This window comes from Bos javanicus, chromosome 16 (genome assembly GCF_032452875.1).
Source record: "Bos javanicus breed banteng chromosome 16, ARS-OSU_banteng_1.0, whole genome shotgun sequence".
Lineage (NCBI taxonomy): Eukaryota > Metazoa > Chordata > Mammalia > Artiodactyla > Bovidae > Bos > Bos javanicus.
Genome location: NC_083883.1, coordinates 52,531,444 through 52,554,208, shown reverse-complemented (window position 1 = coordinate 52,554,208; position 22,765 = coordinate 52,531,444). Strand labels below are relative to the sequence as shown.

The following is a 22,765-nucleotide window of genomic DNA, read 5'->3' as shown; positions in this document are numbered from 1 at the left end:
GTTGCATATGCTTGCAGTCTGAGCAAAGGTTCTGTGCTGTCGAAGGCAGTTTTTACCCTCCAACAGTTCATATATTGATTGGAGGAAGAATTTTAACCAGGTGAAGAATTAATCACCAGGAGAAGAAGCTTCAGAGAAGGCGAGCTTGTACAGAGTCTTGACAAATCAGTAGAATTCAGAGACAGAGAAGAAGTGAGCATTTAAGATAGAAAATAGTGGGCATTTAACGTCCCCAAGGATGAGATGGTTGGATGGCATCATCAACTCAATAAGCAAACTCCAGGAGATAGTGAAGGACAGGGAAGCCTGGTGTGCTGCCCTTCATGGGGTTGCAAAGAGTTGGACACAACTGAGCGACTGAACAAAAACGACAAAGTATCCCAAGGCAGCAGGGACGTCCCGGTGGTCTTCTGAGGACAATGAGGAGACATACCAGTCTCAAGAGTGCTGAGAGTTCCCTTCACTATGGCTGGAAAGTGCTTTCCGTGGAAGCTGTCCGGCATGGTGGCTCCAAGCGCAAGTTTCAGAGCACGCAGACCTCGCTTGGGGTTTGAATTAGATTTGTCACTGACTCTGTTGACCCTGGCAAATTACTGGACCTCATTTAGCCTCAGCAGTCAGAACCTACTCACAGTTCTAATGAGAATTAAATTGCAGGAGACGATACACTCAGACCAAAATATCTTAGAGCACAGTATCTTGCACATAACAAGGCCTGACTAAGATATTAGCTACCGCTAGCACTGGCAAGTGTCTGTGTGAACCCTGCCGTTTTTTCTCTGGGGTAGTTTTCTAAGTCTTACACTACACTTCTGTTTCTTCACACTCATGGTTTGTCAGACTTTTTCCTCAAAGGCCAGATGGTGAATATTTTCAGCCCATGTGGTCTTTGTCGAAACTCTTCAGTTCAACTCAAAAGCAGCCACAGACAATCCATACATGTATGGGTATGGCTGTGTTCCCCTAAGCCTTTTTTGCATATACAGGTTGCAGGCTGGATTTGGCGCAGAGCTACTATCTGTGCACAGAAATATCCTCCCTAGGGTAGGCTGGGGATCATGTTCAGAGAAATTGGTGTGATGGCTGGTTCCATATAGTTAATGAAATCTGTATTGTCACTGGATTTTTGCACCATGCCAGGTTTGTGGAACCAATGCAGTCACTCCCGTAAATACTACCGGATGTCCATGTAATCCTGACTTTCAAAAACTTTTGCTGATCGCCTTCTGTCCTAAGTGCCCTCGGCCCTAAAAGGGTAGAAGCGAGCACAGCAGACAAGATCTGTGGAGTGGATATTCCAGTAGGAGGGGAGAGTGATACATTAGCAGACAAAGCAATTCAAGGGCTTTCCCGGTGGCTCAGCTGGTAAAGAATCTGCCTGCCAATGCAGGAGATGGAAGCGATGTAGTTTTGATCCCTGGGTCGGGAAGATGCCCTGGAGAAGGAAATGGCAACCCACTCCAGTATTTTTGCCTGGGGAAATCTCATGGACAGAGGTGCCTGGCAGGCTACAGTCTGTGGGGCTGCAAAGAGTCGGACCCAACATAGTGTGCATACACACAAACCAATACAAAGACCTTCGGTTGTGATGTGGCTTGAAGGCCAGGCAGGATAAGGTGGTGAGCAGGAGGGATCTGCTGGAGGGAATGGGAGGGTGGGGGGGCAGACAGGGAAGACTTGCCTCAAGAGGTAACATGGCTTGCGGGAGGGACACTGACTGGGATGGTTGAGTGAGACCTTAGCTTAGGAAAACGAGTAGTTGTGTTTTTAAAAAACACACAAATACCTCAGAAGTGTATAAAATAAAAAGTAAGTGGCCCCAGTTCTCTACCTCCTCAGCTTCAATTTGGATCGCCTTAAACAGGGTGAATAAATGAATTTTAATGAAGTAACCCCTCTTTGAGAGAATGTTCCCGGGCTGGGACACCCTTCTCCTGCAGAGGACGGGCCAAGTCCCCACCGCCCTCACTCTGGGTGGATTGCCCCTCTGGGGTGGGCTCTGAATGGCCTTCTATTTCTGGCCAGACACACACCCTGTGCAGAGCAGGGGTCTCCCAGTTGGGGTCTGCAGATACTGGTCTTAGAGCTACAGCTGTTCAACCTCGCCTGGCCATGCAGCTGGCTCCGGTGGTGAGGCTTGTGTCATTCCTGTTTTCCACTCCTCCAGAGAGGTTAGATCTGCTTATACATTAAAAATGAGCTCGAGCATGTCATTCCCAGAGTGGGCCTGGTAGTTAGATCTATATGGGGATTACACTGACCATTCGGTTTCAATCAATAGTTTTGTTCTCTTGGCTTCATGGAAAAACCCTTAAGAGTTTGAAAATCTTAAGCATTCTGAAAACCCCTAATGACCTGAGTCACCCTGGCAAAGAGCTTAATAAAATAATAATTATCCACACACACATTTTATAAACAGAAATGCTAAGGGCTCCCCGTCCCCTGTCCGAGTCCTGAGGTCACTGGTAGCTGTCTCTCTGCTCCTGTCCTCTCTCACAGCACAGAGGCTCCCTGAAGAGGGTGGGAGGGGCCTAAGGGCCCGCAAGCAGGAACCACTTAAGTGTACCCCTGACCCCCCGAGTGACCCCACCCAGGCCCAGCATGAGACGCCAGTGAGAAGTGGTCACTGCTCTTTCTTAGCCCTGCCTGTTCACTTCACCATGGCTCTCCTTTTATAAGACGTTAGGGCTCTGTTTGAAGCCTGGTAACATTGTGGTCCTTGCCGCCCCGTCACAGGCCACCCCAGGCCCTCTCTTTCTCCGTGCCTTGGCTCTAGCATTGGGCTTGTCCAAATTGAACAGCCCTGTGTGATGACTGGAGGCCACACAGAAACAGGTCTCCATCTGGCAGCAGCAGCCCCCTTTAGTCAGGGCAGCCCCCAGCCATCTCTGTAGTCACAGTGGACACTCCGAGTGTCGGATGGAGCAGTGGCCATTCCTGTGGGTCCCCCTCAAACTCATCTAGCTAGAGCCCATTGTGGAAAGAAATTCCCAGCAAAACTGGAAGCCTGCTGCTGGCTGACGGAAATGTCAGGCCTAAAAACTAAGATTGAGTTAGGGTAGAATGGGCAAGACGTTTCAACGTGGAAAGAAAGGATCTGATATTCGGGGTGTGAGCATTGTGGGAAGAGAAAGTTGGCATTTGTAGGTGCCCGGGGGCTCTTGGGTGAGTCATTCTCACTGTTCAGGTCTTCACTGCTCATCTCTGGCATCACGATTTGCCACCATGGCAAGGAGAGTGTGGTGCCCCTGAGGCTGGGGGTGCCCTTATGTCCTAGGGGAGCAAACAGGGCTTTTCCTCCATAGATAAAAAGCTCTTCTGGGCGACCTCAATGCTGATGGAGCTGGGACCCCACAGTGCAAGGTTGGAGTGGGCGACCTTGGGCCCAGAGCTCTCTTCCCTGGGGTCTGACCTAAGGTGACCATCCCTTTCCAGCCCTGTCCTCCTCCTCACCGTGGCTTGTTTGTGGTGTGAATGTCCTAGAACTTCAGTTTGAAGCAGGAGAATAAGGACAGTTTCTGGGAGCGTCCATTTGGCTGGAGCTGAGAGGTCAGGTCATTGTTACAACCACCCAGGGTCATTGTTACCAGCAGGTCACTGTTACAGGTCATACCACAGGTCACTGTTACAACCACCCAGGGTCCCGAGAGCTTCTCTGCCTTTTCAGCAAAGCGGCTGGCCCTGCACCACAGACATTCTTCCATCTTAGGTATTTGTAGTTTATCTTTTTTTCCTTTTGCTTCTAAGTATTCACAAACATTATAGAAATGTAGAAGGAAGAAAGTATTCCTTAACTAAAGACTGCCCTCCTCCTTGGGTGTCTGTACTTGAGAGCTGGAAGTAGAAGATTCTAAAAAATCCAATAATATGTAAGAACAAGGGAAGAACTAATGTAGACTTGGAATCTGCATGTAATTTTTGAAAGTAGTCAACCTCTGTTCACACTTCTACCCTTTGGTGTGTGTGTGTGTATCTTTTAATATAAAAATTGATTATATATTTATACTTATACTCTAATAAATCACTGTAAGTTCTTTGTTTTGGGGGGGTTGCAGACTGCTGACCTGAAGGGGAGTGAGCAGAGCAGAGGAATTGTTACACTTAATGCATTCAGTCCCCTGGATGTCCTTTAATAACCATTATGGGTTTGTAATCCATGGAGTTCTCAACACACTTCCTAACCCTATAGTTACACTTTAAGCCCCTAAAGTCTCTGACTGTTGGACTTGCCTGGTGGTCCAGTGGTTAAACATCCACCTGCCGGTGTGGGGGACATGAGTTTGATCCCTGGTCTGGGAAGATTCCACATGCTGCAGGGCAACTAAGCCCATGAGCCACAACTGCTGAGCCCAAGTGCTGCACCTGCTGAAGCCCCAGCACCCTAGAGCAGGAGACTCTGCAACAGTGAGAAGCCCGTGTACCACAAGTGCAGAATAGCCCCTGCTGGCCACAACTAGAGAAAGCCTACACGCAGCAGTGAAGACCCAGCGCAGCCATAAATAAATAACTAAATTATTCTTTAAATGATAATAAAGTCTCTGACTGTATCACACAGACCTTGGGAGGAGGCAGGAGTGTCCTCCCAACTTAAGTCGTGGTTTAGATGGTGACTTGATGGCCATTTTCCTCAGCAACAATCTGGCTGTCTGGGTGGGGGAAGTACTGCTGAGGTCACGTTGCAGGTACAGCAGGGGAAACGGGAAGTGAAAGATGAACCCAGAGCCAGCGAAGGCTCCCAGGCTTTGAAAAACTTCTTCCTCCTCCCACCGGTGCCACACACAACCCTGAATGTGAGCACTCGGAAAACAGCAGGGTCTCCCCCAGCTTCTGCCTCCAGCGCAGCAGCACATGGATGGTGGAGAGTCCTGCATGCCCTGTGTCCTTTCAGGCCCCTGCTTGGCTTCCAGGTCTCTGGTGTTTGCCCAGGGACCTCTTGTGAGGGCCTCTTGCATCTTCCTCTCCACTCTAAAGAGGGGCCTTGGGCCCTCCATCGGGGTCAACCCTGTGCTGAGTTCAGAGGCAGAACACGCAGGGTACCCAGGGACATTGGGACACTCCCTTGCCAGCACGGAGGAGCATTTAACTGCTTCTGGAAACATATTCTGTCAAATTACCCAAGAGATCTGTGCCCAACTAGGCCAGTTCCCAACTGCTGTCATTGTTCCAACACTCCAGTTCAGTTCAGTCACTCTGCCGTGTCCTACTCTCTGCAACCCCACGGACTGCAGCACACCAGGCTTCCCTGTCCATTGCCAACTCCTGGAGCTTCCTCAAACTCATGTCCATCGAGTCAGAGATGCCATCCAACCATCTCATCCTCTGTCATCCCCTTCTCCTCCTGCCTTCAATCTTTCCCAGCATCAGAGTCTTTTCCAATGAGTCAAGTCTTTGCATCAGGTGGCCAAAGTATTGGAGCTTCAGCTTAAGCATTAGTCCTTCCAATGCATATTTAGGATGGATTTCCTTAAGGATGGACTGGTTTGATCTCCTTGCTGTCCAAGGGACTCTCAAGAGTCTTCTCCAACACCACAGTTCAAAAGCATTAATTCTTTGGCGCTCAGTTTTAACATCCTGAAAGTGAAAGTCGCTCAGTCAAGTCCGACTCTTTGCCACCCTGTGGACTATACAGTCCATGGAATTCTCCAGGCCAGAATACTAGAGTGGGTAGCCATTCCCTTCTCCAGGGGATCTTCCCAACCCAGGGATTGAACCCACGTCTCCTGCATTGCAGGTGGATTCTTTACCATCTGAGCTACCAGGGAAGCCCTTAACACCCCAGAGAAAGTACAAAAAATGAAATCCATGGATAATTCAAATACCTGTTTTTTTATTTTTTTGGCCATGCTGTGTGGCTTGTGGGATCCTAGTTCCCCAACCAGAGATCAAACGCAGGCCCCCTGCAGTGGGGGCAGAGTCCCAACTACTGGATCACCAGGGAATTCCCAAGTACCTGCTTTTTTTTTTTTTTAATAATTTTATTCATTATTTCTTTTTGGCTGTACTGGGTCTTCACTGCTGCACAGGCTTTTCCCTCATTGCAGCGCGTGGGCTTCTCTCGTGGAGCGCAGGCTCCGGCGAGCGGGCTATAGTAGCTATGTCGCACGGGCTTTGCTGTTCTGCAGCATGTGGGATCTTCCCAGATCAGGGGTCAAACGTGTGTGGCAGGCAGATTCTTTACCACTGGACCACCAAGGAAGCTCCCCAGCTACCTGCTTTTCTCAGCTTTTTCCCTGCATGTCTTTGAATAGAGCTGCCAGTAAAGCAGAGAGCCTGCCAACTCTGGCAGAGGGGTTAATAAGCAGTGATTTGGGAGGTGGGAAAGAAAGCTGTATAATTAGGTATATTTAGTGGTAAATGAATGGTTAAGAAGCATTGATTTCACCCAACTTGCTTCAGGAGCAATGCAGGCCCATGGTAAACAAACAGCATACCCTTTATGTAGCCCTACAAGTGGGGGTGCCAGTCAGTCCTATGATGCCACCAGCCTGGGCACAAGCCTTTCCCGGGAAGGGCCGTTGGCTACAGGACCTGGTTTTTCATGCCCACTGAGAAACCAGGCCAGTCATTTCTGAATCGCAGGCTTTCTGATTGGTTCTTCTGCGGGGATGATGTCTGGGTTAACAGTCTATTATAATTGATTGTCATTTGGAAATGAGCTGTTTTCAGGCTAAGGTAGGGTGGGATCTCAGGTGAGGGATTAAATGAGGACAGTGAGTTAGAATCATTGTGGTTGCCCGGGATTGGTGGGGCAGTGGGCACCAGTGGGCCTTGGCCTCTGTTGACATTATTCTCATGTTGTCTAGGAAGGAAGCAGCTGGGACATTCCCGACATTGTCCCCCAGCTCCCAGCTCCCATTCCACAGAGCCCTGGGAGTGGCCCAGCGCCTCCTGCTCTGCCCTCCTCAGTAAGACACTGGGATGAGCACTTTCCAGATGGTGGCAGCAGGTGTCCCTGACCTTTGCTTTATCCCTGAGGGAATGGGAGCAGAAGGGGCTCCAGTAATAGCTCCCTCTGTGGTGTCTGAGCACACCCGACCAGGACGCTGCAGTGAAGCAGGAGGACCGCTAGGCAAAGCCAGGAGGTCAGGGCCTGTCCTTACCTCTCGACCCCAGCCTCCCTGCCCGGGATATGAGGGTTCTGGCTAAGTGGTCATTTCTCTGATTTTCAGCTCATTCAGTAAAGTTCCATCACTGAGACCCTCTTCCTCGCTCACTGTAACTACCCCCACACCCCCCTGAATGAGAGGCTCCAGGAGAGGAAGATGCCATGAGGCCCCCTGCCTCCAAGAGGTCCCTGGGCAAACACCAGAGACCTGGAAGTCAGCCAGCAGCCTGAAAAAACACACAGCAGGCACAATTCTGCTCCATCCTGGTACCGCTGCCATGGGAGCGGGAGCTGGTACCACTGCCGTGGGGCCACCGCGTCCCGCTGCCATGGGAGCGGGAGCTGGTACCACTGCCGTGGGGCCACCGCGTCCCGCTGCGATAGGACAGCCACGTGTTTTCTAGGTCTCTTCCGCCCTTAGATTCCAAACTTCTTCATCCTGGCCCGTACTCAGGCTTGCCTTTAATTCCAGTGGAGCATCTTTCCAGAAATGCTGTTGGCAGTAGCCTCTCATTCCTTGGATCATGTAAAGCAGGCATTATTGTTCTTAAGAAGCTTTGCTGAGACTTAGAAGACTCTAGCCTGCCTGCCTTACTTATTTATTTCTATTTATTTTTGAGAAGGTGGTGATAAGCCCTGGTCGTCTCTTCAGATCCCTGAGAGGCAGTATCTGAAGCCAGAGCAAACTGCTGGTGCAGAATCAGGGTGGGCAGCCACCCCAACACTTCTCCTGCCATCTCTGCCAAGGGCGAGCCCTCCTTGGGTCCCTCTCCCTGGGCATGTCCAGGCCTCAAGATATGGGGCCATTCTGACCCCAAAGGTAATAGATGGTATCATACGTCCTGATGTCTGCCTGTCCTTGGAGTGTCTGCCTCGGAAAGAAGAGCAAGTGTTCCTAAGACCCTCGGTGGCTAGAATCCCAAAGGCAAGTCAGGCAGAGGCCTCTCACTCCCCACAGGCCTCATCCGTCGCCCTCAGCGCACCCACAACCCTTGAGAGGCAGCCCCAGAGATGAAGTGTCCCAGGAGGCCCTGTAGCTCATGGTGGCTCTGAGCCTGGGTTGAGCTTGTGTGACCAGGACCACCATCGGCTTAATAGGTAAAAGGTGCTCTGAGGTCAGGTGGCCCACCCTCCCTTCAGTTGGGTTCTCTTCTGCTTTTGGATTTCTACTTCCTAGACCTGGACTGAGGACGCTGCTCTAAACACTCTCGTCTAAATACATCTGGTCTCCATGGAGCCACTAGGGTGGCTACTGTTACTTGGCGACCTCCTCCCTGGCAGCAGGAGGGACTCCTGTGTTTTAGGTCTGTGTGTGCTGAGCGAGGATGGAGCCCCAAAGTGGTTGGGCGGTTCATGTGAGCATGTCGTCAGCCCTGGGTCTCTCCAGCCTCGCAGACTCTCCTGGCTTTATTGGGGCAGGGGTTTTATCCTGCTCTGAAATATAGGAATGGGATGCCCCCATGCCGCCTACCCCCTCCACCCTGTACAGCCTGTGAGTAGCCAGCCGAGCAAAATTCCAGATTCCCTGTCTGTTTGCTGGGCTGCATCACAGCCTCTTTGGTCTTGACTGACCAGGGAGAAAGATGGGAGGACACCTGTAACCGGCTCATTTTCTTCTGGCTGTTTTTAACCTGTCAGAGCTGCCCTTAAGTTAGCTATCAGGGACCAATTCTGGAAGGATTTCTTGATACCAACCATAAAACTAAAAATCATTTCATGGCTATGCATCTATGAGAGAGGCAAGGCCGAGAGGGCCTGGCTGTTTCAGCTCGGAGCAGAGAGTGGGACTGACCCTAATTAAAATGCTCTGAGTCAGGCATTTCTTGGCTTGCAGGAGTGCACCACCCCCACGTCCCCTTGGCCACATCTCGTGATTGCCCGTCGTCGTCCCAGAGTGCTCTGCAGGGAGCGCCGGCCTCCCAGCCATGAGGGTCTGGGGTGGGCTAAGCCTGACTCTTCACGGCCTGGGTGCCTGAGCACACCAGGAGGACCCAGAGCAGCCTAGCCAGTCTGGGTGTGGTCTGGGAGCAGGAGTTGGAGATGAGGCCTAAGTACAAGGACTCTCAAGAAACCATGGCTTTAAAAACAAAAGTTACTTTTAAATCTTACTGTTTCTCTCTTCATTCTCAGGGGACCTTGCTTATTTTTATAAATTTTCTTCTCATGAGAATTTTTTCCTCCCCCCACTATCAAGCTCACCAGCCCACCTGGGCTCCCATCTGTGGCCACCCCTCCCCTGGGCTGTGGATCCCACCCCATCTTTCCTGTTCAAGGACTTGGCTCCTTTACTCCACCCCCATTTTCTGGCCATCCTGTTGGCAAAGCTGGTCAACAAAGTTTTCTGTATTGCTGTCTCCTCTTTTTGCTTCCTTCTTCTTCCTCTTCTTTTCTCTCTTCAGTTTTTCCTCCATGTCATCATACATCCTGTTTTCAAGGTCCAATTGCCCCATCGATGTCAATTTACAAATACCTCATTTGCTTGAAGCAGGATCCAAAAAAGCTCTGACTCTCCCTGGTGGACCCCTCCCAGGCTTTTGTCTCTACCTCCACCCCTGTTGCTTTTCATCAAGGTTCGCGCCCCTCCCTTTATGTGGGAACATGACCTGATGGACTGATCACTCCCTCCCTTTGCAAACTGTCTTCACTTGGCTTCTGGAGTACACAGTGTCCAGACTTCCCCCCTGCCTCGCTGGCTGTGCCTTCGCAGTCTAAAGCAGTGATCCTCCACCCTGGCTGGGTGTTAGGATTGTCTGCTGCTGCTAAGTCACTTCAGTCGTGTCCGACTCTGTGTGACCCCATAGACAGCAGCCCACCAGGCTCCGCCGTCCCTGGGATTCTCCAGGCAAGAACACTGGAGTGGGTCGCCATTTCCTTCTCCAGTGCATGAAAGTGAAAAGTGAAAGTGAAGTCGCTCAGTCGTGTCCGACTCTTAGGGACCCCATGGACTGAAGCCCGCCAGGCTCCTCCGCCCATGGGATTTTCCAGGCAAAAGTAGTGGAGTAGGGTGCCATTGCCTTCTCTGTAGGATTGTCTGGGGAGTATTAAAAAGAATTGCTGGCTCCTGGGCCCCGCCCTCAGAGTTTCTGCTCTGGTTGATCTGGGTGGGGGGCGCCTTTGCCTTGTTCTTTTCCTCCAGTTCCCCACGTAAACCTGTTGTGCAGACTGGGGGAGGGCCCGTGGTCCGACATTGGAGCACCCTGGCTCCATGCTCAGATGCTCCTCTTTCTTCATTCCCAAGATGATCTCATCCAATTCCACAGCTTTAAATACCATCCAAAGACTGACAGCAAGCAATGACCTCTTTCTGAACTCCAGACCCACTTATACAACTGTCTCCTTGACATCTCGCTTAGATACCTGATAGGTATCTTTTTAATTAATTAATTTTCATATTTGGTTGTGCTGGGCCTTCATTGCTGCATGCGAGTTTCTCCAGTTGGGGCGAGCGAGGACTACTCTGTAGTTACAATGTGCAGGCTTCCTGCTGCGGTGGCTTCTGTTATTGCAGAGCACAGGCTCTGGGGTGTGCAGGCTTCAGTAGCTGCGGCTTGCAGGCTCTAGAATACAGGCTCAGTAGTTGTGAGTAGTTGCACAGACTCAGTTACTCCTCAGCATGTGGGATCTTGCTGGAGCAGGGGTCAAACCTGTGTTCCCTGCATTGCAAGGCAGATTCTTAATACTGGAACACCAGAGAATACCACCCCCCCCCAGCCCCCGCCCAACACATGGATATTTGGAACTTATTGTGGCCAATGTAGAGCTCTACCTGATCTGGAAATGGCACTGCCATTGAGTCACTCAGACCAAAAACCTTAGCATCCTTGGCATCGTTTTTTCTCCCCTACCCTACATCTAATCTATCAGTAAGTCCCCAGGGCACCACCTGCAGAATAGATGTTAAATCCAACCCTTTATCACGTCCACCACTACAGCCAGCTCCCAGCTTATCCATACACACTGGGATAGCCTCTCAGCCAGTCTGTCTGCCTCCACCGTGGCCGTCCAGTTTATATAGACACCATATAGATGCTAGAGCAGCTTTGTATATTGAATTATAACATTTCCCTGTTTTCAATAATTTCCCATCAAACTAGGAATGAAATGCAGATTCTTTTACAGTGGCCCGTATGGCTGCACGTGCTGTGGCCCTTGGCTGTTCTCTAATCTCATTATCACTCACATCGCTGCCATACCAGTTTCTTTCGTGTTGCCCCTGCCTCAGGACCTTTGCACTGCTGTTCTTCTAACGAGAGTACTCTTCCCCCAGTTACCACTGTTGTCATGTCCTCAGTGAGACCCCATATTTATAGCAGACTCCTAACCCCTGCTTTGTTTCTTATGGCATTATTAATCCTTGGCATTACATTATATATTTGCATATGACTTACATTATACAAGGGCAAGGACTTCTGTGGAAGAATAGCATTTGATGGAAATTACCCGGAGGTCCAGTGGTTAAGACTCCAAACTCTCACCACTGAGGGCCCAGGTTCAACCCCTGGTCAGGGAACTAAGATCCCACAAGCCACATGACACAGCCAAAAGAAGAATAGCATCGGTATATACATGGCAGGTGCTCAGTAAACCTTTGTTGAAACATTTGAATCTTCAAGGCTCAAGCCTCCCCTTCTGGCCACTGCTACACTGAGCATTGGGCAAGAGGCACTCCTGACCCAGCCTGTGACAGGTGTGCATTCCTTGTCACCTCTGCTTGAGGCTCTAGACCAGAGGTCGGGACACTTTTTCTGTAAAGGGCCAAATAGTAAATATTTTAGGTTCTGTGGGCCATGCAGCCTCTGTCGCATCCACTTAGTTGGGCCCTCATAGCGCCAAAGCAGCTGTAGATAATGCAAAACCAGTGGGTGTGGCCCTTTTAATAAAACTTTATTTGCAAAAATAGGCAGACTCGCTGGCCATAGCTTGTTGACCCCTGCTCTAGACTCCTACTGATTCTGAAATTTTTGGCCTTTTCCCCAAATTTTCATGGGCATAAAAGAAGTACTCGACAATCTGATGGGCGGGATGAATTTTTTCCCAGAAGTGGGGAAGGCTCCTCCTGGAGCAGCTCTGGCTTGTTTAACCAGACCATCCACTTCCTCACTACTGGGAAGATGCCCATGTGGAGCACAAGGACGTGGAGCAAAAGGACGGCGAGAGTATGTGGGCTTTCTTCTTAAAGGAGCCACAGCAGCCTTTTCCTCCTCCATCCATCTTCCAAAAAGCAGAGCTTCAGAAGATACGGCACTCGTGTGCACCATGGGCTTTTTACTGCTTGTGACTTAAAGAAGAGGGGACTGCATTTTGCTTTCTCGGGTTCTCCTACAACATACTAGAACAGCATATAATGTTTTATACGCACCATTCGCTTGGGGATCTTGAAGCTAGGCTGGATGAAAAGACTTGGATTTAAAATCTGCCTCTGCCACTGACTAGCTCTGTGACCTACTTTATAGGGTTGCTGTGATGGTAAAGTTAAGTAGTGTTTGTAAAGTATGTCATCATAGCTGCTAACATTTATTAAGTGCTTTCAAGGCATTGTGCACTTGGATAAATACAATTAAGGTATTATCTGAACCTTCACACAACCTATGTTTTTGTAGATCAGGAAACTGAGTTTAGGGACTTCCCTGGCAATCCAGTGGTTAAGACCCTTTGCTCCCAGTGCAGGGGGCATGGATTCCATCCCTGGTCAGGAAATTAAGATTCCATATGCCACACGACACAGCTGAGAGAAAAGCAAACAGTTTAGAGAGGTTAAGTCCCTTGCCCAAGGTCGCACAATGAATGTGCAGCAGAGCCCACATTTAAATCCAGGTTGTCTGCCACCTTCATGGTGCACGTAACAAGCCTTCCATAAACGGTGGCTCTAGGGACTTCCCTGGTGCTCCAGTGGTTGAGAATCCACCTTGCAACGTGGGGGGCGTGGGTTTGATCCCTGTTTGGGGAACTAAGATCCCACATGCCACAGAGCAACTAAGCCTGTGCACTGCAACTATTGATCTCGCATGCCACAACTAGAGTCTGTGTGCCACACAGATGCAAAGACCCCGTGTGCCACAACTGAGACCCGATGCAGCAAATAAGTAATTTGTTTTTTTTTAATGATGGCTCTAGTTACAGCCAGTGGTAGCTGCTCCAACAGGTTTTGTGTCTAACTAAGGAGTAATTTTAAATACGATTCGGCAGTCGTGCATCCGGGCAGCGCTGTGTTCATTAGCCCCATTTCACTCATTCTCTTGCTCAGGGGCCCTCAAATGAGGCTTCAATATTTGCTCTCCTCCCACTTTCAGAGCCTGTGACCTTCCTGGTACCATGAGTAGCTCCTGGCAGCTGCCGCTCTGTGGCCAGGGCAGGGGTGGGGGGAGGAGACCTTGGTTGTTCACCTTGATGTCGCACTTTCTGAACAGCTTCCAAAGTATGAGCTCAAGCTGTTGACGAGTTCCTAAAATTCTTTCGTCACTGACTCAGAGACATCCCCAGCCTCCTTCCTGTTCCCTCTCAAGAACTGTGCTGGGTTGTCGCATTGATTGAAGATCTCCTTGTCCCCTGAGATGATGGAAATGCTTTGTCAACCTGCTGTAAAAGAGTGGTGAAAGGCTAGGCTTGGAGCCACCTGCTAGTGAGCTACGAATACTAGTTCTTGAGAACAGAGAGCGTTACTGAGTCTTCTTTGACCCTGAACTGATGTTTGGCTAAGTGCTGTGCCATCGGTGTAACTAAGAATATGGACTATTCCTTCCATTTATTTATTTGGAGTATAATTAACTTACTATATTTGTTTCAGGTGTGCAACATGGTGATTCAGTACTTTGATTCACTATAAAATGATCACCACATTGTCACCATACAAAACTATTATAATATTGACTCTGTCCCCTTCCCGTGAATTATTTTATAACCGAGAGTTTGTAACTCTTGATCCCTGTCACCTGTTTTGCCCACCCATTGCCCCCGACCCCCGCCCCAGGAATCACCGGTTTGTTCTCTGTAGCCATAAGTCTCTGTTTCCTTATGTTTGTTCATTTTGTTTTGTGGCTGAGTAATATTCCATTGCATATATACCACTTCTTTATCCGTCCATCTGTTGATGGACACTGAGGCTGCTTCTGTCCTGGCGACTGTAAACAATGCTGCATGAACTATCACTGTGGTTTCATTATTCTTAATAATCTTGGCTAATGCTTACTGAGCATTTTTTGCTTATCAAGGTCCATGCTAAGCCTTTTCATGCTTTATATCATTTGATCCCCTAAACCAATAGACCTTTCTGCAATAAGGAATGTTCTACATCTGCACTGTCCAATACAGTAGTCACTAGCCACGTGTGGTTACTGAGCATTTGAAATGGGGCTAGTGCAACTAAAGAACTGCATTTTTACTTTTGTTCGATTTTAAATTTAATTAAACTCAAAGAGTCACATGTAGTTCGTGGCTACTGTATTGGACAGCTTAGCTCTAAACAATGTTCTTAACCTCTTTTACAGATGAGAAAAAGTGAGGGTTAGAGGGTTAAGTAATTTGCCAGAGATACTTAACTTTATAGTAGCAGAGCCAGTCTTCGGACCCGTGTTTCCTCTCCAGAGCCCTGGCTCATCACCACCACACTATACACTCTTTCTATTATACCTTTTGCAGAAGTTGTTCCCTGGTTGCAGACTTTTCCCTAACTCTTCCTACCATGTATACGTATGCAACACCCCCTTGAAATGTACAAGACCTATCCAAAGCAAGTTGGAAAACTGAACCAAAGGATATAAAAGAAGACCTGTGTAAATGAAAAAAAAAAAAAATTCCAGGGACTTCCCTGGTGGTCCAGTGGCTAAGACACCACACTTCCAATGCAGGGGACCCTGTTTGATCCCTGGTCAGGGAACTAGACCTCGCATGCCATAACCAAAAGAGTTCCCGTGATACAGCTAAGGATCCTGATACAACTAAGTTGATCCATGATACAACTAAGACCTGGCACAGCCAAATCAGTTAAAATAAATTTAAAAAAAAAATCTCATGTTCCTAGTGGGAAGACTTGGTATTGCAAAAATACCATTTTTTCCCCCAAATAATCTCTGGACTGAGTATAATTTGCTTCCAAATCCAGAAAGTAATTATAGGGAAATGTTATTCTAAAAAAATATGCCAGGAGAGTCAAAACACTTTTGAAAAAGGATGGTTGCGGATGGAGTGGCCTCATTCTGTCCATAGCAAGATGTCTAGAAAAATGTTTTATTAAATCACAAATCGGTAAGGGACTACCAGTAAATGTGGAAAATGGGCTATCCATCCAGAAATTAATAAAGCTGAATCCTTACCTCATCCCATACATAAAAATCTAAACATTAAAAAAGAAACTAAGAAAGTCCTAAAACTATAGAAGAATAAAGGTACTTTTTATACTATTAGACCAGGGAAAATGGGAAATTATAAAGGAAAAAATGGACAGATTTTACTATACAAAAAATAAGAATTTCTCAAGAGGTAAAAAAGCACCATAAGCAAGGTTTAAAGGTCAGTTGAAAAAGAAAGGAAAAAAGAAATGTCAACTCACACTGGGCAAAAAATGAACAAATACAAAAGCACCCCACATACCAACACACAGGATTAAAACCTTAACTAACAGAGTATCAACAGAGCAATAAGAAAAAAGACAAGCAACCAGAAGGTTGAGCAGAGGTGTGAACAGGCAATTCACAGAAAAAGAAATACAAATAGCAAATAAGGGTGTTCCACTGCATTAGTGATCAGAGAAATACAATTTAAAACAATTAGATACTGTTTTTCACCCACTGGATGGGTGGAAATTAGACTAATTATCCCCAGTTTTGGCCTGCATGATGGGAGTGTAAATAAGTCCAACATTTTAAAAGGGCGCATAGCAAGATCCAGCCAAATTGTAGTTATGCATGTTCTTCAGCTCTGTGGTTCCACTCTGTATACTGTTCTGTTCTACCATACAGAAATAGCCACCCAGGCATCCCCAGATGTGCACTGCAGTATTCTGTGTAATATCAAAGAAGTGAAGACAATAGCTGTATCTAACAATGGTTAAAGCATGGTGCAGCATATTTTAGAATACACTTGTGGCTGTTAAAAAAGAATGGAGTGGATTTCTCTGTAATGATATGGAAGTATACGTTTGATATATTAAGAGAAAGCAAGTTTCAGAGCAATGAGTACAGCATGATCCCATTTCACTCTTTTATTTTAAGTCTTTGTATGCAGGAAAAGAGTTGGAAGGGCATGCATACAAGCTGTTAACAGTGGGAGCAGGGAGAGGAGGTCTTCATATATGTGTGTGTGTATGTGTGTGTATATATATATATATATATATGCATGCATATATACAGGGCTTCCCTTGTGGTTCAGCTGGTAAACAATCTGCCTGCAATGTGGGAGACCTGGGTTTGATTCCTGGATTGGGAAGATCTCCTGGAGAAGGGAAAGGCTACCCACTCCAGTATTCTGGCCTGGGGAATTCCATGGACTATACAGTCCATGGGGTCGCAAAGAGTAGGACACAACTGAGTGACTTTCACAACAATGCATACACACACACACACACTTCCATGTGGCTTACAATTTTATGATGAGCAAATAATGCTTTTAGAATATATCTTGTTTTAAGGTATCTTGACCTGAAAAAAGAGTCTGAGTTCCAGCCATGGCTCCCTCACTTAGCTGAAAATCAAAGTGAAGGACTTACCCTTCTTTGACTTTAGTCACTTTCTCTGTTTAAAGATAAATAAGTAAAATTTTAAACTTTTCCATATTTTTCAAGTGTTACGATGGGTATGGCTCCTTTATATTTAAACAAATGAATAAGCCTGTGTTTTCCTTCCTTAATACAGTAGTTGCACTAGATCCCTAAAGATTCTTCCAGTTCTTACATCTAAGAATCTCTGATCTCACATTTTCTTGGATTTTGAAATTAAAAAAAAAGTTGGAGAGGGGGCACTTCCCTGGTGGTCCAGTGCTTAGGACTCCACACTTCCAATGCAGGGAGCCCGGGGTTTGATCCCTGGTCAGGGCACTAAGTTCCCACATGCCATATGGCATGGCCAAAAAATAAAAACGTAAAAAAAAAAAAGCTGGACCTGATGTCATGGTTCTTGGTGGGAACCCATGCAAGCGTACCTTCAGCCACTGCAGTTTCTGGAAGCCCTTTGCTGTTTCTTTTAGGTCTAGGAACCTCTGCTCCTGGGGCTTGCCTCTTGGGAGGAGGGGCGGACCCTGCAGGACGGAGGCCCGTCCAGGGCCAGCAGGGCCGCTGGGTTTACTCTGGGCCATGGAGAAGAGAAGCTATTTTTGTTGTGGGGGCTGAATGGTTGGCCTCTGGCCAAGAGCGCGTGCTTGCTGGTGTGGTTGATGTGTCTTGCCTACTGAGGCCGTTTCTGCCACTGCTTCCAGAAAACACTTGAGAGCACGTTTGTCCAATGCCAGGAGCTTAAACCTGAGATGAGTGTACACAGATGAGTGTTCTTCTTTGTGTGTCCTTCCCCACTCTGGCCTTTAGAAGGGCAGCAGTAGACCAGAGGGAAGTGGGAAAGACTTTCCTCCCAGAGCTTTGCTCCTTGACAGAGGCCCCCCTCCTCACGGCGGCTTTTTCAGAGAACTCAGTTCTGATCTGGGCTTTCTTGTCCTTATTGGAGCTGAGCAAACGGCCCTTGCCTCTGTCAGTCTGCTGAGGTTACTCCATGCTGCAGCTCATCTCACCTACTGGCCAAATCTATTTTTAATATGAGTTTTATTGCTGTTCAGTCACTAAGTCATGTCCAACTCCATGGTCAGCAGCAAGCCAGGCTTCCCTGTCATCACTGTCTCCCCAAGTTTGCTCAAACTCACGTCCATTGAGTCAGTGATGCCATCCAATCATCTCCTCCTCTGTCATCCCCTTCTCCTCCTGCCTTCAATCTTTCCCACCATCAGGGTCTTTTCCAATGAGCCAGCTCTTTGCATTAGGTGGCCAAAGGGTTGGAGCTTCAGCTTCAGCATCAGTCCTTCCAATGAATATTCAGGGTTGATTTCCTTTAAGACTGACTAGTTGGATCTCCTTGCTGTCCAAGGGACTCTCTTTTCCAGCACCACAGTTCTAAAGCATCAATTCTTTGACACTCAGCCTCCTTTATGGTCCAACTCTCACATCCGTACATGACTACTAGAAAAACCATAGCTTTGATTATACAGACCTTTGATGACAAAGTGATGTCTCTGCTTTTTAATACTCTGTCTAGGTTTGTCATAGCTTTTCTTCCAACAAGCAAGCATCTTTTAATTTCATGGCTGCATCACCATCCACAGTTTTGGAGCCCAAGAAAATAAAGTCTGTCACTGCTTCCATTTTTTTCCGCATCTATTTGCCATGAAGTGATGGGACCAGATGTCAAGATCTTAGTTTTCTGAATGTTGTCTTAAGCCAGCTTTTTCAATCTCCTCTTTCACCTTCATCAAGAGGCTCTTTAGTTCCTCTTCGGTTTCTGCCATTGGGGTAGTATCATCTGCATATCTGAGGTTATTGATATTTCTCCCAGCAGTATTGTTTCTAGCTTATGATTCATCCAGCCTGGCATTTCACATGATGTACTCTGCATGTATAATATTAGGTTATTTCTTTTTTTTTTTTTTTTTTTTTAGATTTATTTATTTAGTTTTGGTTGCACTGGGTCTTTGTTGCTGTGCGCAGACTTTCTCTAGTTGCCGTAAGCGGGGCTGCTCTTCACTGTGGTATGTGAGCTTCTCACTGAGGTGGCTTCTCTTGTTGTGGAGCATGGGCTTTAGTTGCTCTGTTGCATGTGGGATCTTCCTGGACGAAGAATTGAACCCACATCCCCTGCACTGGCAGGTGAATTCTTAACCGCTAGACCAGGAAGGCGCCCCACTCCAGTACTCTTGCCTGGAAAATCCCATGGATGGAGGAGCCTGGTAGGCTGCAGTCCATGGGGTCGCTAAGAATCGGACACTACTGAGCAACTTCACTTTCACTTTTCACTTTCCTGCATTGGAGAAGGAAATGGCAACCCACTCCAGTGTTCTTGCCTGGAGAATCCCAGGGATGGGGGAGCCTGGTGGGCTGCCATCTATGGGGTCACACAGAGTCGGACACGACTGAAGTGACAACATAGCATAGCATAGACCAGGAAAGCCCCCAAATCTTTTTTTAGTCCAGCCTGGGAATGGTGTAATTCTTGGTGTAGGGCTCAACCTGGGCCTGGCGGGTACCTGGATCCATATCCAGCCAGCTTCCTCAGGTAAACCCAGTATCCCATGTCAGCCTCTGACAAGAAGGCCATCGGAGCAGGTGCCCATGTCCCTCAGCCCTTGGTTTGTGCAGAGGGGCAGCTTCAGGCAGGCCACCGTGTGGCCAACTCCAGGGCGGAGCGAGGGAATTTACTGGGCAGTGTGTGTTCATTTGTATACATAATATTGTAGGTACCCTGGTGGCTCAGATGGTAAAGTGTCTGCCTGCAATACGGGAGACCCAGGTTTGATCCCTGGGTCAGGAAGATCCCCTGGAGAAGGAAATGGCAACCCACTCTAGCACTCTTGCGTGGAAAACTCCACGATGGAGGAGCCTGGTGGGCTACAGTCCATGGGGTTGCAAAGAGTCAGACACGACAGAGCAACTTCACTTTACTTCAGAGCTCCTAGAGTTATATAGCTTGGTGGCGCAGGCTGGAAGCGTGGTGTCACCTGAGACCCACATGTAGACCATGACTTCCTCGCCAGCATCGAGCTGTCATTGTGACAAGCACACAGGAGTGCCTCTTGGGGACTGGGCTCTAAGTTAGCGCCCTTGCCATGCCCACTGACACCTGTGGTACAGGAGAAGCAGCTGGTGCAGGCAGTTCGAGGTTGATTCTATTGGTCATCGTGGATACATCCTTTGACTGATGTTCTTAGCTACTTTCTTTTTTCTTTTTAATTTCATTTCTTTCTTTATTTGCCTGCATTGGGTCTTCGTTGTGGCATGCGGGATCTTCTCTGCGGTGAACAGGTACATGGGATCTTAGTTTGCCAAATTGGGATTGAACCCACATCCCCTGCATTGGAAGGCAGGGGATTCTTAACCACTGAACCACCAGGGAAGTCCCTTTAGTTACCTTCCTGATTACAGACCTCCTGTGGCCCTCCTCTTCGTCCATTTCTAATCTGGGGGGATTTTGTTTTTCCTTTCAGTTGCAGAGCTACTTTGCTGCCTGTGAAGATGAGACCCCTGCCATCCGCAACCACGACAAAGTCCTGCAGCGTCTATGTGAGCACTTGGACCACGCTCTGCTCTACGGGTAAGGGGACAGCAGTTTCTGGAGAGGACTATGCGGCTGGACAGGGCAGGACCAAGGCCATGGTAACCTCCAGAGGAAAGTCCCTAGCCTTGTCTGCCCTTTATTTCTTCTTTCCTGGCAGAAAGACATTGGTCTCACTCAAGGGGGCTGCAGACTGTCTGAGGTTGTCCCAGCAGTCCGTCTCTGAGCAGGCATGAATGATGGGGGAAGGGATTAGCCACAGATGAAATGATGGCGTGAAGGCCTGGTGGTAGAGGAGGAGGAGGAGACCTGTGGGTGCCCTGGGAATCCCAGCTTTCAGCCTTGCACTTCCCGCTGACACAGAGGCTGGTGGGCCCGCTGACCACAGCGTCCAAGGGTGGCCCCATCCAGGTCACAGCAGCTCCTGTCCTACTTTCTCAGGCTGCAGGACCTCTCATCTGGTTACTGGGTGCTCGTGGTTCATTTCACCAGGAGAGAGGCCGTCAAGCACATCGAGGTGCTACAGCACGTGGCCACCAACCTGGGGCGCAGTGAGTAGAGCCAGGCTGACTCGGGGAGCTTCGCCCTCCCTGCAGGTAGCTTTGGGACTCAGGTCAACCTGGGAGGCCAATGCCTCATGGTGTCCAGTGGCGGAGGGCTGTTAAAATGCCAGCGCTCTCCACAAGGCCTTGCTTCTCCCCGGCACATGACATCTGGCTGCAGCCTCGTGGCTGTGGGGAAGGAGAGTAAGATGCTAAAGAGAGCTGGGCTCCTCCTGAATCCCAGCCCGAGCATGAGTGAGGGGTCTCGCCTCTCTCCCTGAGCTATGATCAGTGTCAGCTACAGGGTCAGCGCAGCATCCTTACATTTCTCAACCCATGTGGGGTTTGCAGTCTACCCTGGGATTTGCAGTCTGCCCTGTCAATCCAAGTTTCCTGGCCAGTTACAAGCTCGAGTTTGATGAGGAAGGTCAAGATTTCAGGGCATGGCACTCCCACAGGAGAGAAGGCTGTTGGGGTGCTTACTGTCCTCGGCCACTCCTCCTCCCTCCGCTCCTTGCCAGGCCAAGGAAAGCTGGCACCTGCTGGACCTTCCTCCCACTTACTCCTGCCCTTCATTTGCAGGCCGGGCCTGGCTGTACCTGGCCCTCAATGAAAACTCCCTAGAGAGCTACCTGCGGCTGTTCCAGGAGAACCTGGGTCTCTTGCACAAGTACTATGTCAAGTGAGTGTCCAGATGCGGGGTCTCATGCACGCAGCTCCTGCGTGCCCCTGAACTTCGTCCCAACATCTTACCCATGCACATACCACACTGTGCCCGGCCCCCAGGGGCCTAGTCCAGCTGGGCAGCCTGAAGACACACCAGTGATGGCCTGAAAGCCAGTGGAGCTTGCCTGTGATGGCTCTGGCCAGGAGTCCAGGTTCCAGCTGGGCTCCACGAGTTGTTTGGTGCCTGATCAGCCTTTGCCTAACCCTCCAGCCAGGCCTCAGACCTGACCAGAACGCTCAGCTTTTGCTGGCATTGCTGCAGCAAGTGTTCGGAGCAGCTGCCGAGAGCTGCCACAGGCCCCATATCTGAAGACACAGGCAGTAAAGTGCCTGTGGCTCCAGACCCAGGCAAGAGTGCTGGAAGGGGGTGGGCAGAGGCTGCATCCAGCTTGGGAATGGAGGGAGGAGGTCACACATCAAACTTCAACATAGCTGGCTTGTTGGGGAGGCAGGGCCATGCTGGAAACCAGGCCCAGGGCCACCATGAATGACCCTGTCTCACGCCCCGCAGGAATGCCCTGGTGTGTAGCCATGACCACCTGACCCTCTTCCTGACCTTGGTATCCGGGCTGGAGTTCATTCGGTTTGACCTGGACCTGGTGAGACGTCCCGGCTCTCACGGGGCAGAGGGGTGGGCAGGGTGGCCGAGGTCCCGTCCAGGGAGCCTGATGGGCGAGGCTGAGTTTGAACATCATCCTGTTTGTTCAGGTGAGGGAACGGCTCAGGGGCTGCCGAGGGGAATTGAGGTGACTCTCTTGGCCAGAATTCCTGGTTTGGGTGGCTCCTTCCTGTCTCTGTCCCAACTTAGAGAAAAACCACATCACCTAGAGTATTTTAGCACTTAATACTCCTTCATGTTCAGAACATGAATCTTTGAGAGTCGAGGCAGATTCATCCTTGTGCCTCCTGGGATCCTGGAAGCCTCTCAGCTTCCTGCTTCCCAGCCTCCCTCCTGGTCATGGTCAGTCATGGTCACCGTCATGCACTAGAGCCATTGCAGTGCAGCCCAGGAGCTTCAGAGGCACCTCTGCAGCCTCGTCAAGATGTAAGAAACTGCCCCCTCTTAATTGGGTCACCAGCCTAGATCCAGACTCCAACAGCACAGACCTAAAAAGTAGTAGAAACTGGGGAAAATGAGTACAGGAAGTTACGGA

General features: G+C 49.0%; 1 protein-coding gene across 5 annotated transcripts in view; it reads left to right on the top strand.

Moving 5' to 3' along the window:
- Positions 1 to 22,765, top strand: part of PLEKHM2 (pleckstrin homology and RUN domain containing M2) — a 39,883-nt gene that overhangs the window by 4,239 nt on the left and 12,879 nt on the right. For 2 of the 5 annotated variants that reach the window (XM_061383169.1, XM_061383165.1), the window contains exons 2-5: positions 20,276 to 20,382; positions 20,785 to 20,894; positions 21,468 to 21,567; positions 22,123 to 22,210. In XM_061383169.1, coding sequence (XP_061239153.1) covers positions 20,276 to 20,382; positions 20,785 to 20,894; positions 21,468 to 21,567; positions 22,123 to 22,210 — 405 coding nt within the window. Of the gene's footprint in view, positions 1 to 20,275; positions 20,383 to 20,784; positions 20,895 to 21,467; positions 21,568 to 22,122; positions 22,211 to 22,261; positions 22,657 to 22,765 lie in introns of those variants that run through there. The other 3 variants (XM_061383166.1, XM_061383167.1, XM_061383168.1) reach the window with 2 other exon arrangements.